This window comes from Selaginella moellendorffii, unplaced genomic scaffold (assembly GCF_000143415.4).
Source record: "Selaginella moellendorffii unplaced genomic scaffold, v1.0 SELMOscaffold_142, whole genome shotgun sequence".
In the NCBI taxonomy this organism is placed as follows: domain Eukaryota; kingdom Viridiplantae; phylum Streptophyta; class Lycopodiopsida; order Selaginellales; family Selaginellaceae; genus Selaginella; species Selaginella moellendorffii.
This window is the reverse complement of record NW_003314403.1, coordinates 24,473-40,046: the sequence shown is the minus strand read 5'-3', so window position 1 is coordinate 40,046 and position 15,574 is coordinate 24,473. Positions and strand designations below refer to the sequence as shown.

The 15,574-nt window shown below is 50.6% G+C and overlaps 5 protein-coding genes across 8 annotated transcripts; 3 read left to right on the top strand and 2 right to left on the bottom strand.

Moving 5' to 3' along the window:
• The first annotated feature begins 542 nt into the window (after positions 1–542).
• LOC9645750 (bZIP transcription factor 16) lies at positions 543–3,170 on the top strand. Of its 2 annotated transcripts, none has more exons than XM_024666506.1 (13): positions 543–861; positions 967–1,042; positions 1,118–1,162; positions 1,273–1,338; positions 1,398–1,466; positions 1,526–1,579; positions 1,631–1,791; positions 1,863–1,908; positions 1,977–2,013; positions 2,078–2,343; positions 2,394–2,471; positions 2,525–2,650; positions 2,705–3,170. In XM_024666506.1, exons 2-13 carry the CDS (start codon positions 986–988, stop codon positions 2,924–2,926), a joined length of 1,227 nt encoding a protein of 408 aa, XP_024522274.1. In that variant the 5' UTR covers positions 543–861; positions 967–985; the 3' UTR covers positions 2,927–3,170. The 2 variants fall into 2 exon arrangements, with proteins under 2 accessions (XP_024522274.1, XP_002992820.2); XM_002992774.2 differs by having other exon boundaries at positions 544–861; positions 1,112–1,162.
• On the bottom strand, positions 3,101–6,579 carry LOC9645749 (nudix hydrolase 3). Its single transcript, XM_002992753.2, has 21 exons — positions 6,475–6,579; positions 6,240–6,419; positions 6,105–6,182; positions 5,948–6,044; positions 5,748–5,881; positions 5,616–5,697; positions 5,480–5,566; positions 5,326–5,432; positions 5,104–5,275; positions 4,859–5,055; positions 4,727–4,808; positions 4,607–4,672; positions 4,468–4,545; positions 4,314–4,409; positions 4,155–4,261; positions 3,928–4,096; positions 3,788–3,871; positions 3,639–3,733; positions 3,491–3,581; positions 3,287–3,433; positions 3,101–3,230 (listed from the first exon to the last, which is right to left on the bottom strand). Exons 1-21 carry the CDS (start codon positions 6,534–6,536, stop codon positions 3,183–3,185), a joined length of 2,259 nt encoding a protein of 752 aa, XP_002992799.1. The 5' UTR covers positions 6,537–6,579; the 3' UTR covers positions 3,101–3,182.
• A 20-nt stretch (positions 6,580–6,599) lies between these two features.
• LOC9645770 (acidic endochitinase) lies at positions 6,600–7,752 on the bottom strand. Its single transcript, XM_024666507.1, has one exon. It carries the CDS (start codon positions 7,742–7,744, stop codon positions 6,668–6,670), a length of 1,077 nt encoding a protein of 358 aa, XP_024522275.1. The 5' UTR covers positions 7,745–7,752; the 3' UTR covers positions 6,600–6,667.
• Positions 7,753–8,263: 511 nt separating this feature from the next.
• LOC9645769 (OBERON-like protein) lies at positions 8,264–10,709 on the top strand. Of its 2 annotated transcripts, XR_002991227.1 has the most exons (4): positions 8,264–9,671; positions 9,719–10,326; positions 10,396–10,508; positions 10,594–10,709. XR_002991227.1 is itself a non-coding variant. In XM_024666502.1 (3 exons), the coding sequence occupies exons 1-2, from the start codon at positions 8,465–8,467 to the stop codon at positions 10,306–10,308; spliced, it is 1,797 nt and encodes a 598-aa protein (XP_024522270.1). In that variant the 5' UTR covers positions 8,264–8,464; the 3' UTR covers positions 10,309–10,326; positions 10,396–10,667. The 2 variants fall into 2 exon arrangements, 1 of the variants encoding a protein (XP_024522270.1); XM_024666502.1 differs by having other exon boundaries at positions 10,396–10,667.
• A 111-nt stretch (positions 10,710–10,820) lies between these two features.
• On the top strand, positions 10,821–13,143 carry LOC9645798 (probable protein phosphatase 2C 66). 2 transcript variants are annotated; one of them, XM_024666503.1, is made up of 5 exons: positions 10,821–11,610; positions 11,675–12,025; positions 12,078–12,195; positions 12,252–12,478; positions 12,542–13,143. In XM_024666503.1, the coding sequence occupies exons 1-5, from the start codon at positions 11,386–11,388 to the stop codon at positions 13,064–13,066; spliced, it is 1,446 nt and encodes a 481-aa protein (XP_024522271.1). In that variant the 5' UTR covers positions 10,821–11,385; the 3' UTR covers positions 13,067–13,143. The 2 variants fall into 2 exon arrangements, with proteins under 2 accessions (XP_024522271.1, XP_024522272.1); XM_024666504.1 differs by having other exon boundaries at positions 10,822–11,610; positions 12,255–12,478.
• The last annotated feature ends 2,431 nt before the right edge of the window (positions 13,144–15,574 follow it).

Genomic DNA, 15,574 nt, shown 5'->3' with positions numbered 1-15,574 from the left:
TCGAGCCGCCAGCGTGCCGCGCATCCGACCGTCGAAAATGGCACTATCCAGCGGCCGTGATAACGCCACCGCCGCAGGCCACGTCGTTTTTGCCCCGCGTGCCCACTGCCGCGTCATCCGGCCGGCATTGGCTCGCGGGACGCCACGTGGCCGGCATCCCCGCCTGTCTCTTTCATGATCGTAAGCGCCGACGTGTACGCGTACGCCAGCCCTCCACGTATTTGAACGTGGGCTGCCAGGTCACCAGCTTGAAGGGCCACATCTCCTCGGAGCCTAACTGGCATCGCCAGCCGTCCGATGCCATCTCACAATACTCCTGGCTGGCCCATTGCTCACACGCCGCGTGTCTTCCAGCTGTGGAAGTATACGTGTTCTTTCTTCTGCTACGCGCCGGCGTCCCATTGGTTGTCTGCCTGGCCCACCTTAAAGAGAGAACCTGCCACGTCACAGGTCCGCCCAGCCACGTCTGTGCGCCGTCCCTTCCGTACCTCTTTAAACGTATTGCGCCATAAGGAGTTTAGACAATACATGGGCGATCGCCCTGTATTACCGTATGAGCATACGGCGCGGTGGGCGCGCGGCCTTCCCAACGAACACTCTCTTTCTTCTTGTGTTTGCGAGACCGTGGCATCCATGTTGTATAGGGTTTGGATGTGTCATTCTCGCGTGGACGCGCGAGGCTCTAGGGCTTTAGGAAAGGAGCAACGCAATAGCAGCGCAGTGCACTGGCGTTGAGGCGCTGGTGTGGATTATCGGCGCCTCCCAGCATTGCGCACCTTTGTCTCCTCGGGAAAAGCTCCATCGGGCATAGATTCTTGTGACAGATCACGATCTCCAGCGCTTGTTCCTCCAGTGATGCAGGTAAATCCGCTCCTCGCAGCTCCCGAGCACGCATTTCTCTTGCGCGGTGCTGCGCCAAACGTGCCCTATACCAAACTAACTCGAGCTTTTGTCCGCGATTGTCAGCTATAGGTGGTCTCCAAGCATGGGATCTGGGGACGCAGCCACGCCGACTAAGACTCCAAAGACATCCACAGCGCAGGTGGGGGCTCTTCCTCTCAAGGAAGAATTTTTTCTTTCCGTTCTAACTTTGTGTGGCATTTTGCACCAGGATCAGCCATCTCCTCCCGCAACTTACCCCGAGTGGGCAGCGGCTTTTCAGGTGTGTGTGTGTGTGATAGAGCTTTGCTTTGCTTTGCTTTTTTCTCTGAGAATAGAGAATTTTCTTTCCTTTAGTTTTGTGTTGCTCATGAATCTAGAACTTTGTTACAGGCTTATTACAATAGTGGAACGCCCCCTCCTGGCTATCAGCCGCATCCATATATGTGGGGAGCTCAGGTAAATTTCATTGCTCTGCGTCACGAATGTGTAGCTCACTTGATGGTTTTTTCTTGCAGCCGATGATGCCTCCTTACGGGACCCCACCTCCATATGGAACCATGTATCCGCCCTACGGCATGCCGCCGGTACGAGTATGGTGTTGTTGGTATCGACTTTCCGCTGATGGAAGGAATCCTTTGTGCAGGGGCCACATCCTTATGGCCAGTATGGAATGCCAGCACCGGGAAACGCCACTGAAGTATGCCTCTTTCACATAACTGTTCTTTGGAATCTGATTGTGTGCTTTCAGGGAGCTACAACGGATACTGATGGCAAGTCTTCCGACGGCAAGGAGCGAAGTCCCATGAAAAAGTCGAAGAATAGTAGCTTAGGTAATCTCGGAACGCTGAATAAAGGAGGAGCAGAAGCTGCTGCTAAGACCGCTGCTCCCAACGGTGTAGTGTCACAAAGGTAATACTCGCTGCTGCTTGTTGCGATATATAGCTCAAACTCGAAACATTCTGTTCTGTGTTTCTGTACAGTGGCGAGAGTGGAAGTGAAGGATCCAGTGATGGCAGTGACGAAGATGTAATAACTTAACTTTGTCTCTGTCACACTTTACGCGGCCTTACGTTTGTTTTGGCTTTATCTTTCAGGGCGACAAGAGGAACTCGGAACAGATGAATGCCGAAGGTACTTAGATCTTTTCAAAGATATCAAAATACACGTCGGTGCTTATTAAGCAGTCATGCTTCAGGATCGGCCCCTAGTGCTGGGCAGCCCGGATACTCTGGACAAGTCGGGAGTGCTTTCGTGTCCCCGGGTATTCCTTCAAATCCTGCCGGGGGGAAGGCCAGCGTAGGCACTAGTCTTAACATGGGGATGGATTACTGGGGCTCAACACCCACCGGAAACCAGTCGTCTGGGAAAGGAAAGCGTGGTTCCCAGTCAATGGTGCCCTTGCCAAGTGGTCAAATGTTACCTCACGGAAGGGAAGGGGTTCCTCCCGAGCTCTGGCTGCAGGTAAATATTTCCAGGCTCGTTCATTGCACTGAATTCTATACTTGCAACAGGATGAACGCGAGCTTAAGCGGCAACGAAGGAAGCAATCAAACAGAGAATCAGCGAGGCGCTCACGATTGCGAAAGCAGGTACTTTCACGCTCTTCTATCTAGTCTGGTCTCACCAATGGCGTGATTCACAGGCCGAGTGTGAGGAGCTAGCGCAAAGGGTCGAGAGTCTAACCATGGAAAACATGAGCTTGCGGCAGGAGCTGGAGCAAGCCATGGAGGAGCGGAACAAACTAGCGGCTGAGAATGCAGCTCTTCTCGTAAGTTCGCTGACCTTGTTCTATTTGGATTGATCCAATGTCTTGCTCTTGCAGGAGCAACTGCAAAAGGGTGGAGGAGGCAGCCGCGCTAATCAAAGTCAGGACGTAGGAAACAGCGACGCAGGAAATCACATACAGGGCGATGAAAACGGCAATACAGATGCGAATACGCCGCATGAAAGGAATGGAAGGGTGGAAGGCGAGAACTGCGAGACAATAGGAAAGGCTGCGATTGAGGCGGCTAGCCGGGGCGAGGCTGTCGCGGCTGCTGGTTAGATTTGTTGGGGCGGCGGACCTTCGAAGATCAGATTCGGACATCCAAGTGACCGTCTCGATTAGTAGGAATTAATACACAGGTGAGCAGAGGTGATTTCTAGTCCAAGAGAAGGTTGTTTGAAACTTAGCGTGATTGACAAATGAGTGCCCTCCACCGATTTGCGAGGGGACATGTAAGTGTTAACCTCGGAAGAGAAAGGTATTTGGTATTGCCAAGCAAGAAGAGATCTGCTTTTAAACACCACTCCTTTTTGCTTCAAAGCCTCTCTAGCACGTCGAAAGAAGGGACAACATCCACCGGTATCTGCGTTAACAGAGCTAGAAAGATGTGCCAAGAATCGCGAAAGAAATCAAGCAAACCTTTGCGTCTCTGACCCGAGAGAGCATGCGTTCCAGTGCTGGTGTCACGGTCGCGTATTTGCTCAGAAGAGAAATGGCGGCGGCCTTGTCCCCTAGAGCCTGAACAGTCATAATCTCGGTACAGAGGCTCTTCACTGCGTCCCTCACCTGAGGAGAGTCCACGAGCAATTACTTAGAAGTCAGGGAAGAGGAGCCGGCGCTTACCTTGTGAAAATTGATAGAGAATGTGCCATCCGAGTTGAGCTCGAATCCTCCTTTGTTGTAAATCCAGTTGAATTGCAATGCTTGTCCTTTGCTGTTGAGATCCCACCGTCAGTAAGAAATAAGAATGGAAAGAAAAATGCTTGCTTACCCGTGAGCCTCCTCCAAGCCAAACCTTATGGAACGAAAGCAACCAGCCAGAAAAGAGACATACATAGATTTTTCCAAGTCCCTGGAAAGTAGTCCCTGCGTTTGCAAGGGAGATAGCGTTTAATCGAGAGCTGAATGTTTACTCCATACCTGATCCAGCAGATAATGAAGAGCCCACAAGCCTACCACGTCAGCTTTAGCCTCCTCCAATGAAGAATGGCACTCTTGCAACTCCTGTAATGTTGTGTTGTCAGTCATGCAAGTGAAAAAAAATTGAACTGATGGCGTACCAGCCTCACAGTCGACTCCCTTCCATCTGGGAGAACAATAGTATGTGGACCAATTCCATGACAGCATTCATGGCAAATTGTGTGCGCAAAGAAAGCCTCGAAATCCACATAGTGTTTCTGTGACTCGGCAATGCAGACTTTTGCAATTGGCAACAATATCTGGTCAAATCTGCAACGAGGAAAAGCACGTTGAATGTATCTAGTTACTCCAGAGAGTGCGTGCTTACTTTGTTTGCGAGACGTTCTTGAGCATAACCATAGCGCTGCCTCTCTCCTTTACAATCCTCTCATCATTAGGCAAGTTGAATGCCACAGTTTGTGGACCCTTGACGTCCTGTAAACGAGAGATGAATACAAGGAGTGAAGAGATATTGTTCGCTACTTACTCCAGAGTTAAATATCAATTGAATCACACGGATCGGAGAAGCTTTTACGTTCGTAGACTTGTACTTGTCAGCCAAAGGTAGATTGTCTTCCAAAGTCTGGGTTCTTGCACGCGTAGAAAGTTTAGAAAAGAAAGGTCGACGGAAAGGACCACACCTGCAGTTGTCCACTGAAAAGACGAACTTGCTCTGTCGCTACATGATCGCGAACTCCGATAAAAGCTTCAAAAGTCGCCTAAAACAGGAGAAAGAAAAAACTCAAATTTGATGTAGCAAAAAACTGGTTGGAGCCCAACCTTATAACCAAATAATGCATCTTCATACGTCTCGTAGGGCCCGATAGTAACGTCAATTGCGGACTCCTGCAGAAGGAAAACATTTCCGTTATGGATTGTCTATGACATAAAACGCCATACCAGCTCAATCCACGCAACGTCGGAATCAAAATAGTCATTAGAAACAAATGATTCTGCTTTTGCCTTGAGAAGGCGCTGCAGACTTTGTAGCTAGAACGTGTTAGGCGACAATTTGTTAGCAGGCTTCTTTACCTGGGGGTATCAGCACAATCTCCGGCAGTATTGAGAAGCTTGGCCGCATCTACAAGATATGGCTTGTACTCCTCCGAGTATTTCCGGAGAAATAATCCGCGGCTAGCATCAGTAGCATTTCTCCGAATAACAGTAAAAAACGCGATTGCATCTTCTTTTTCCTGTTCGTTTAGTGTGGACTTCCAAGCCTCAAACTCCTGCCACAAACTATCTGTGAACCAGCAACGACACTCCAAATGGCTTACCGCTTTGTCCATGTCCAGAGGATAAAAGTTTGCTCCAGGAGGCTTAATCACCGGAAATGCAGCTCTGTATTCCAAGCCATTCCAGCCGTGAACACTTCGTACCGTTGCTTTCGTAGATTTAATCGCAGAATCAGCAGTTGTCAGGAACGCTTCGTTTTCATCAAGACAAGACCTACACGAACAGGAGTGAGTAACCGGTCGGCGATTCGTAACGCATCATACCATGGGCTTTTATTGATCCGGAAATAAGAAAGCTTCAGGTGGTCGAGCTCTGAGTTCTCGCCATTCTTTTCCAGCCAGGAACTTAAGTCCGGGTTGCTCGAACATTCCTGACACATTACATGAAGAACTAAAAGGTTAGATGACGATTATGCACCTGCTCGATAAATATTCTATCCAGAATCTGTGCCGCGCGTATCGTGTAAGACAATGCCTTGATGTCCCCGTCGCTGACGCCACCAATCTGCAACAGACAAGAGCCAGTGCCAATTCATTTCATGCACCATTCTCACCTCTCCAGTCAGATTGACGGGACAATAGCGACTCAGTTGGCTCTGCAAAGTCGAGATTCTATGCTTGGCGTCTGATGCGTATCTGAGTAGCGAGAGAGTAAGGAAGCAAAGAAGTGATAAACAAATGCGTACCTCTTCTCTAGAGACGAAAACAGGAAGTGATATTCTTTATCCATGTCATATGGAAGATAAGCTGGATCCTTCTTGATCAAAGCCATCTTGTACTCTTCAATGGACATATACTTGACATCGGAAACTTCTGACTCCTACCAGACTTAAAAACTCCGGTAAGACAAAATACCGCAAACTCACGCACCTAAAACTTAAGCCACCTGAAGCGTGAAAGCCTCCAAAGGCATGGGATCGATGGTTGTCACAAGGTAGACATCGTTGTACTCATTGTTTATAAACTTCCCGTCGTTAAGGGCGCTATACCCAGGCACACACAGTGAGATCCAGTTTACATAAAGAAGAAGGAAAAAAGCTTACACTCTTTGTAGGAAGACGAAGAGAAGCTCAAAAGCATCCTCCGGTAAGATGATCCCAAGCTCTTCTTCCAGCTCTTTCCTACAGAAGTAAAGCGTTCGTTTCTACTAAATCATCGAGACAAACTAAAGAGAAAACCTGACAGTGTGTAGCGAGGTGTCCCCGGCGGAGATATGCCCAGCGGACGAAATGTCCCACAGCCCGGGCCATGAGTCCTTGCAATCCGCTCGCTTTTGCAAGAGGATTTGCTTCGTGCTCTCGGCATAGATGCACACCTGCACTGCTCGATGGTAGTCGCCATCTCTGTGCACCAAATTCCTGGCATTCTCAGGGCATCAGACTCAGCTCTAATCCATGAATCGCTACGCGATACCTGGGCTTGGAGAATCCAGCGTGCGCGCCTTCTGGCGTCAGAACATCCAGAAACTCCTCCATAGCCAATACCCTAGACCTAAAAGGACCAAACTTGATCGGGACCGTCCAATTTCAAACGGTCAAGGACAGAATAAGTATAGTATATTCACTGAATTTAAAATCAAGATTAGCGCCACGAACATTTAAGCGCTCTAGACGCTGGAGCGAATGGAGCTACTGTAGGAGGTCTGGCGGTCAAAACTCACAGCATAGAGCATGACGCCGCCATATTTCGGAGAAGATCTGATTGTAGGAAGAACTTGGGAGATCAAAGTAGAGCTTGGCATGAATCCTCCAGATTGAGCAGCCGAGGACGATGCCGGCAATCCCATGAAAACCCTGGCCGAGGATGGCGTGACCGAGTCGGACACCCACGAGTTCCAAGAAGAGAGGATGTTTGATGCACTACTGCCATCAAACTGGCACGAAGGATTGTTGTAGAACTGGACGAAGATGTAGTTGAAGAGGCCCGAGATTTGGATTGTGGATCCGAGGTTGGCATCTGGGATTGGACACTGTGGAGCTGCAGCCAGGATCATAGATCCATCGAATCCGCGGAGAGCTCTCGCCAGATCAACGTAGAGCTGTGGAACGGCACCTCTCTCAATGTCAAAGTCGACGCCGTCGAGTACGGCACTGCCGAGGGGCCGAGAGCTGGAGCTCCCGCCGAGGAAGGTATTCCAGATGTAGCTCGCCACGGACTGGGCATCGCTGCTCGATGAGAGGCCGTAGCTTCCAGCGCTGCCACCAATGGAGAGCAGCACTCGGATCCCCAGCTGCTGGCACTGGCTGATCTCGGAGCTTAATCCGGTGCAAGTCCCACCCGCTGGATCGCAATGTCCGGCGAGATTGAGCACCGGAGTCTGGCCGTTTCCAAACTGGGAGAGGAACGAGACCATGATGATCCGGTAGTTCCCCGAGTTGCAAGCATCGAGCAAGCTTCCTTCTCCGCCATCCTGTCCCCAGTAAGTGGCGATCACGCCCGTGTTTTGGCTGGGTGCTGCTGGGCTTGGAACCGAAGGAGGATTTGATGATCCTGGGCACTGGAATTGGCAATCGACACCGCAGTAGGCATCGGTGGTGCCACAGAATCCAAACCGGCTGCAGCACATCCCGGAGGGGCATAGCCTGGTCTCCGAGCATGATCCATCTTGCGCTCGAGCACAAGAACTCGAGAGGACGATCAGAAGGAGGAACGCTGCAATGCGGAAAATCGAGGAGGACGCCATGGTCGTCTGTGAAGAACTTTCTTCAATGGAGGAGGCGAGTATTTGAGTACTAAAAACACGCTGCTTTGACTTTGAATGGTCAATCTTGTGATACGCGTCGGAATCGAAGGTGGATATTCCATTCTTATTAGAGCTACCACTTTTGTTTAGCTTAAAGGTAAGAGATTCTTATCTGCCTGGCAAATGCGTCACGCAAAGCCTGATCCGAGCCGTCCATTATCAAACGGTATTTGCACGCTATTGTCTGGCATTAGTAAATGCGAAGAGGAAAACACAGTTTGACTTTGACTTGTACTGCGGAGACTAAATCGGATTGGAGCATAAGTCTCGCGTCCACCAACCAGGTCGCCCGACCGGCTGACCGGCTGACCACCGCACTAGCCACCGGCTACACTGGGTGGCGCGTGCGTTGGTCACCGCCACTTTCGCGCCACCAGCCGGTCACAATCTCCCGGCACGCTGACCAGGTCAGATGTTGAACGGAATATGCGGGAAGATTCTGGTAGATATGGAGAGAAACCCGGTGGCGTTCTCGAAGCTTAGCTCTAGTAAACTAACCGATGGGAGAGGGCTCCCCAGCGTTCTTCTAGGGTTCGTGGATCGAGGCTATCAGGGGCATTCCCGGCACTATCTTGCCACATTTTGCTTGCAATGAGGTCGGATTCCTAGGCGCTGGGGCTGGATTTCGCGGATTTCGTCCACACCTAGTCCAAGATCGTTATGAAGCGCAGCTGGTCTTACAGCGAGGGCCAGGGTCTGTCCCTGGATCGCAAGCCGCCAGGCGCAGCGGCGCCGCCTCCCCCTCCTCCGCCACAATCTCGCGGTACGTCTCTCTCCCTCGCATCGTCGGATGCGTGCCCATCGCCAGATCGCCGCCGGGAATCGCCGTCGGAGAGCGCCAGCTCTCGCGAGACCTGGCCGACGGAAAGAACAGGGGAAGAGGCAAGAAGATTGCCGGCGGAGGCGGCGACGGTGGCCAAGAGCGATGGCGAGAGAGAGAGGGACAAGCTCCTGAAGGAGGAAGATCAACACGAACACGATCACGATCACTCCACGGTCGTCCACCAGGTGGTAAACATGGACAGGATCCAGCTCCGCGACATAGCGCAAGCTCCCATCGAGGCCCTGGCCAGCAGGTTCCACGCACAGCCCGACGAGTACCTGGAAGAGCTCAAGGCGGAGCTCCGCGAGGTTCTGACCGGCATGGGTGGGCCGAGGCAAAGGGAGGAATTCGTGCTCCTCCAGAAGCTCGTCCAGGCGCGAGGAGATTTGTCTCCCGCTTCACTCATGCGATCCCACCGGACACAGCTAGAGCTGCTGGTGGCGATCAAGACTGGGATCCAGGCGTTCCTCCACCCGGATATATGCGTCACCCAGTCGGCTCTCGTCGAAGTTTTCTTCCACACCAGGTGCCGCAACATGGCATGTCACGTTCAGATCCCCGTGGACGACTGTAGCTGCGAAGTTTGCAGCGCCAAGACGGGCTTTTGCAGCTCGTGTATGTGCCTCCTCTGCGGGAAGTTTGATTTCGACGTCAACACCTGCCGCTGGGTGGGATGCGACTCTTGCTCGCACTGGACTCACACCGACTGTGCGATGCGAGCTCGGCAGATCACAACGGGAACCAGCTCCAAGAAGAAGAAAGGTGGCGGAGCTGCTGCTGCTCCCGAGATGATTTTCAGGTGCCGGGCTTGCGGTGGCACGTCGGAGCTCTTGGGCTGGGCCAGGGATGTTTTTCGAGCGTGTTCCTCCGACTGGGATATCAACGAGCTCGTGCGGGAGCTGGACAGCTTGCGGCGGATTTTCCATGGCAGCGAGGACCAGAATGGTAAAAAACTCCATGAGAAGGCTCACGAGTCGCTCGAGAGGCTTCGAAGTGGGACCGATGTGAGCGTTGTTCTCAAGGAAATACACCGGCTTTTCCAAGGTACGGTTTTGTTCTATTTTGCTCAATTTTTTTCATTCTGCCCCTAGAAACGGAGGTGGAGGAAGCGGATGATTCGAGCGAGGATAAAAAAGTCGTGGAGCCGCAGGAGGCTTGCTCACGTATCGCGGAAGTGGTGAAAGAGGCCGTTTCAAAGATGGAGAGCGTTGCTGCTGAGAAGGTCGTGGACGTGAAGCGAGCTCGGCTGTCCCTTGAGTCGTGCGACAGGGAGGTGGAGGACAAGAGGAGGGAACTTACAGAGCTCCAGATCGAGAGGCAGCGCAAGAGGCAGCAGATTGAAGAGCTGGAGACGATCATCCGGCTGAAGCAGGCGGAGGCGGAGATGTTCCAGCAGCGAGCAGACGAGGCAAGGCGCGACGCGGATGATCTCCAGCGGATTGCTCTGGCCAAGTCAGAGAAAGTGGAGGAGGAGTACGCGAGCAGGTATCTCAAGCTCCGACTCAACGAAGCCGAGGCGGAGCGGCGGTATCTCTTCGAGAAGATCAAGCTCCAAGAGATGTCACGGACTCAAAACGATCCGGCACAGATGGTGACAATGTGTAAGATACAGTACTTGCTCAACAGATCATCCTCCAAAAGGGACGCCACCGCCATGGAAACTTCAGCTCCTACTCCGTGACACGCCAAAACCCAAAACGTACGTGAAACTTTCTCTTTTCTCGTTTCGATTCTGAGACAATCAAGCTTGTTTGTCTGTTCCTTCTAGATGGATGACCTACTCACTCAAGAACAACAAAAAGGAAAGAAAGCACAGAATTCCTCTAAAACGTATCATCACCACCATGGGCATTTTTTTTTTCGGTGGCTCCTTTCTTTCAGGTATGCTACTTATACACCGTGACTCTTTTCTACTACCAATTTGATTGGATCAAACTTACCATGTTCACGTGTGGTGAATGGGAAGAGAAAAGGAAATAGGACACTGAAGAATGGAATGGAACGCCCAGAGCTTTAAATGCGAGCAGTTGTTTAGTAGCGTCCTCTAGAAAGCTCCATGATTGACTAAACCTTATCCCTTAATCCGTGCAAGGCGGGAATATCCGCGGCCACGTGTAAGCATCCCGACCGGCCGTTACCACATCCGTCGCAGATGACCGAATTTGCGCCACGTGGCAGACTGATCTTCCGTTTCGGAATTTTTGCCGGCGGCTGGCTGGGCATTCCGAGTCGGAAGATTCTTTTTGGCGCCCGCGTGGAGTGAGCGTCTTTGGGAGCGCGACGAGAGGGAGCGCCGCCAAGACGACGCACTAATCCTCACAAGCTACCTGTGACTTCCAGCTCGCGCCGCGCAAGCAAGGCGCTGCGATCAATCTCATCCGAGCAGGGTTTTGGATCCAGGTAGGGATAGCCAGGAAATGGGTGGATTCTTGTCTGGCGCCCAAGATTCACGGAATTTCTAGCGAAAGCACGCCCTCTACAGCTCTCCATACCACATCGTACTGTACCGGGAATTTACGAGGCCACAGCAATCGGGGACGAGGCGCTGTGGCCGGGAATTGGGGCTTTTGCATGGGTGAATTGGAAGATCCCGCCCGATGACGGCAGGAACGCAGTGTCAATCGCGGCGGCAGCGTGCCAGAATTCAACCCAGCAGCGATGAGTCTTGCGAAGATCTCGATCCGTAGCGGCTGGAGCAACGCAGGACACTAGTGGAGCATCCAAGGTGGAGTGTGCGGCGACAATCATCAGGGCCCTCATGGGGTCCTGCCTTTCGTGCGAGGAGCAAGAGAGAAGCCACTCTGGTAGGAAGGACAGGAAAAAGGAGGCGCGGGAGGCCTTGGCAGCGGAGGCGCGGCACGATCAAAGGCTTGCGCTGGTCACCGGGAGGATCTGTTCCAATGGAGCTTCCAACAGCGCTGCCTGTCTCTTCACGCAGCAAGGGCGAAAAGGTGTCAATCAGGACGCCATGATCGTGTGGGAGGTGAGAAGAATTTCTTTTGGGTCCTGTGTCGCTTTCGTTTGCTAAAGACTCTCTTTTGGTTTAGAGCTTTTGTTCCCGAAAAGATACAACTTTCTGTGGCGTTTTCGATGGCCACGGCCCTTATGGCCATCTTGTCGCCCGGAGGGTGAGAGACTCGCTTCCATCAAAGCTGCTCGCCTACTGGCAGGAGGCTACGGAGTCGAAGAACTTGTCCGATGGTGGCGAGTCCGAGAAAGCCGAAGAACAGGTGCTACCGGGGAGTGACTCCGGCGAGGAGGCACAGGAGCCTGAAATGTTCAAGGTGTGGAAGGAAACGCATCTCAAGTCGTACAAGGTGATGGACAAAGATCTTCGCGTTCATCCCATCATCGACTGTTTCTGCAGTGGAACCACGGCTGTGACGCTCATCAAGCAGGTCTTGTTCAAGCTTTTCTGTGTTGCCAATGGCTCTTTGTTCCTGTGCGCAGGGAGACGAACTGGTTCTTGGTAACGTTGGGGACTCGAGAGCGGTAATGGGATCTCGAGCGGATGACAACTCTATACGAGCAGTTCAGCTAACTGTCGATCTCAAACCCAATTTGCCCGGTATGAATATCTCTAGTACGACTTGGAAATGTGTGTGTGACCTTGGTGTTCGTCAGCAGAAGAAGCAGAGAGAATAAGGCAGTGCAAAGGTCGAGTTTTTGCCTTACACGACGAACCCGAAGTTGCCCGTGTGTGGCTACCGCACGACAATTCACCGGGGCTGGCCATGGCGAGGGCGTTTGGTGATTTTTGTCTCAAGGACTTTGGAGTGATTGCAGTCCCAGAGGTGTCATACTACCGTATCACAGAAAGAGATCAATTTGTTGTTCTTGCTACGGACGGGGTGAGTAGACAAAGTCACCATTTTTTAAGTTTGAAGTTCTTAGTTTCTCTTTTTTACTTTCAGGTGTGGGACGTGCTGAGCAACGAAGAAGTCGTCAAGATTGTGGCCACAGCTCCAACAAAGACGACATCGGCTCGATCGCTGGTCGAATCCGCCGTTAGAGCTTGGAGGCTCAAGTACCCAACATCGAAGATGGATGACTGCGCAGTGGTGTGCCTCTACCTCAACAAAGGCAAAGACGCCACCGCCACCCAAGAAGCAGTGGTGAAGAAAAAGGTGAGCGGAGTATCCAGGGAGGAAACGAAAGTACCCGCGGCTCCGGCAATGAAGCAGCAGGAGGAGGAGATTGTGGTGGCAGAGATTACAGAAGACGATCTAAAGCAGCAGCAGCCGCCATCGGGGATGATCAAGCTCCATCATTGTCGGAGCGGGCGGAGCGAGGCGAGCAAGAGCCGGAGCCTCAAGGAGTGCCTGGCCACGGACGAGAACGAGTGGTCAGCACTGGATGGTGTGACGAGAGTGAACTCGCTGCTCCATCTCCCACGCTTCTTGGGTGGGGACAAGATCACCACCAAGAAGAAACACTGAAATCTAAAGGAAATTGATTTAAACGCGAGAGCAGCTATCATAACAAAAGTTTGACAAAAAGAAAATGTTAAGTCCCAGAGTTCGTACTCTGACAAAAAAGGTCATAGTTCTTTATGAGTTAGTTTTCAACTTTCTTTATGTTGATCTTCAAACTTCAGCAGAATCACTTCCACAACATCTACAAAATAAAATTCCCAAAGCATGAACAAGGCTTGCTAATAGTTGGCTGGGTCCCGTTACTGCAGAACCACAAAAATCACTAAAGCCATCGTGTGAAAGGAGGCACACAAATAGCAAGAGAAGGCAGCCACGCTCACCTAGAAGACATGCCCATAACTTTAAACTATATACCCTAAACCCGCTGTATAACGCCATAAAATGCCAGGAGCCCCTTGGCTCCGTACCATATTTGTACGAAAAGAATCTAGAAATGCGATCGTCCTACTAAGATTCCTGGAGATATTCTATCCAAAGATAATTTAATAGCATGAGAGATAGTCAAGAAGTGTCTGTGATTGTGATCAATGGATGTGCTTTGATCGATTATACCTTGATATTTTTTAATCTCAATTTCTGAAAAGAGACAATCAGGGAAACAAAGACTTTATATACAAACTACAATAAAATTACTTAAACTATATACCCTAAACCCGAACTCTAAAAGGTAGTGCAATTCACATCTCCCTAAAGCTGGAGCGAATGTAGCAGTGGAATTAGCTCTAGGTTGTGGATTGAGTTTTCCTTGCCGAGAGCTGTTTGATTATAAATAGAGTGTTCCAGTTAAAGTATGTAGCATACTTGCATTTCCCACTAAAATAGCATTTCAGATGTGGAAGGTGTTTAATTAGTATTTTGTCTCCATGCCACCATAAGCATATATCATTTGCCTTTGCCTCATGCTTTTTTTTAATTGGTGTGTTCATCCATTCCTAACAAAGTTGCTTGAACTTGTTATAAAAGTTAGACTTAATACATTGGCAATGTTCATTGATACTTGTTGCCCAATAAAACTTATAGCTCTTTTTTCTACTTTGTTACAGTTGACTTTTATCACTTACAAATGCTTGTTGCACAACAATCCAATTAGCACCAGTAGCATCTACAATGAAACCACGAAAGTTGGGTTTTTTCTTTATTTGTTATTCAACAACCTCAAATATACAAATTGCCTAAGTTGAATATATGGTATTGCTATTTGCCCATTTATGAACCAACCTCTCTTAGCCCAATTTTTCATCCCACAAAAGAAAGTGAGCCACAAGCTATAAACTATGAGCTATGAGTTGTTGGTTGTAAGGAACCAACTAGCCGAGGTGTTGTAGGCTAAAGGAACCCCAAACGCATGACCAAAATGACAAAGAGTTCATCGGATGGGACAAAGTCGAAGATCGAATCCAAGACCGACTCTAGGACCGAGTTCGAGATAGAGTCCGGAATCGAGTCCGAGACCAACTCGGGGACCGAGTTCAAGTCCGAGTTCGAGACCGAGTTCGAGACGGAGTCCGAGATCCGAAATCGGGTCCGAGACCGAGTCCGAGGTCGAGTCTGAGGTCGGGTCCGAGATCAGGTCTGAGATCGAGTCCGAGATCGAGTCCGAGACCGAATCCGAAGTCGGATCCGAAATCGGGTCCGAGATCGAGCCAGAGACTAAGTCCAAATACTAATACGGGTCAAGGGGTGAAAGCCCAAAGCGTGCGTCTGCCAGGGGGGGGGTTGCAGGGGGTTCCAAAAGTATAGTAGGGATAGTGAGGTCCAGGAACCAGTCTTAAAGGAACTCTCTAGTGGTGCTTCCAAACTGACTTGAGGTTGAGACTGGGGCCGAGGGGCCTTGGGTGGGAGTGAGCATGGGCTTGAGTGGTGCCGGAGGGGCCACCCAAGGAAGTGCTCAAGAGCAGCTCCCACTCCCGAAAGGGAAACCGACTACAGTGCTCCCGGCTCATGTGGAGTGGTGCCCCACTTGAGTACCTTGTGGCTCATTGGTCCTCGCCCTTCCTAGGAGCTTGGGCCTTCCCTTCGGGATGGAAGTGGGCGGGGTAGAGGTACCCATACCGGGCCGTTAGGCCACGGTGTTTCGCCCTGACGTCCCGAAGCAAGTCCCCTTAAAATTTGCAAAATTAAAATCACTAGAATTTAGGATGCAATGAAGAGAATGAAATCATGACTGTTGATTTTTAGGTTTTATGGTTAGGGTTTGAGTAGGTAAGGGTGAGAGAAAATCACTTTAATCTCAAAATGTGTTTCAAGACACTTAATCAAGATATTAGATGCTCTTCAAAACACTAGAAAGATGCTCTTCAATCAAGGTATGCCTTAAGCTTCTTCTTAATCTCCCTATCTATTACTTCTCTCCTAGGTCACCAATGTAAGCCACAAATTTTTCCTTTCCAATTTACCAGCTTACCTCGTCTATCCGACCAATTCTACCTTGGCTTGTGCTAAGTTCCCTGGCCAAGGTTCCCGCCTATGGTACCAACTCCTACTTGGTCCTACTTGGTTTCAGCTACTCAC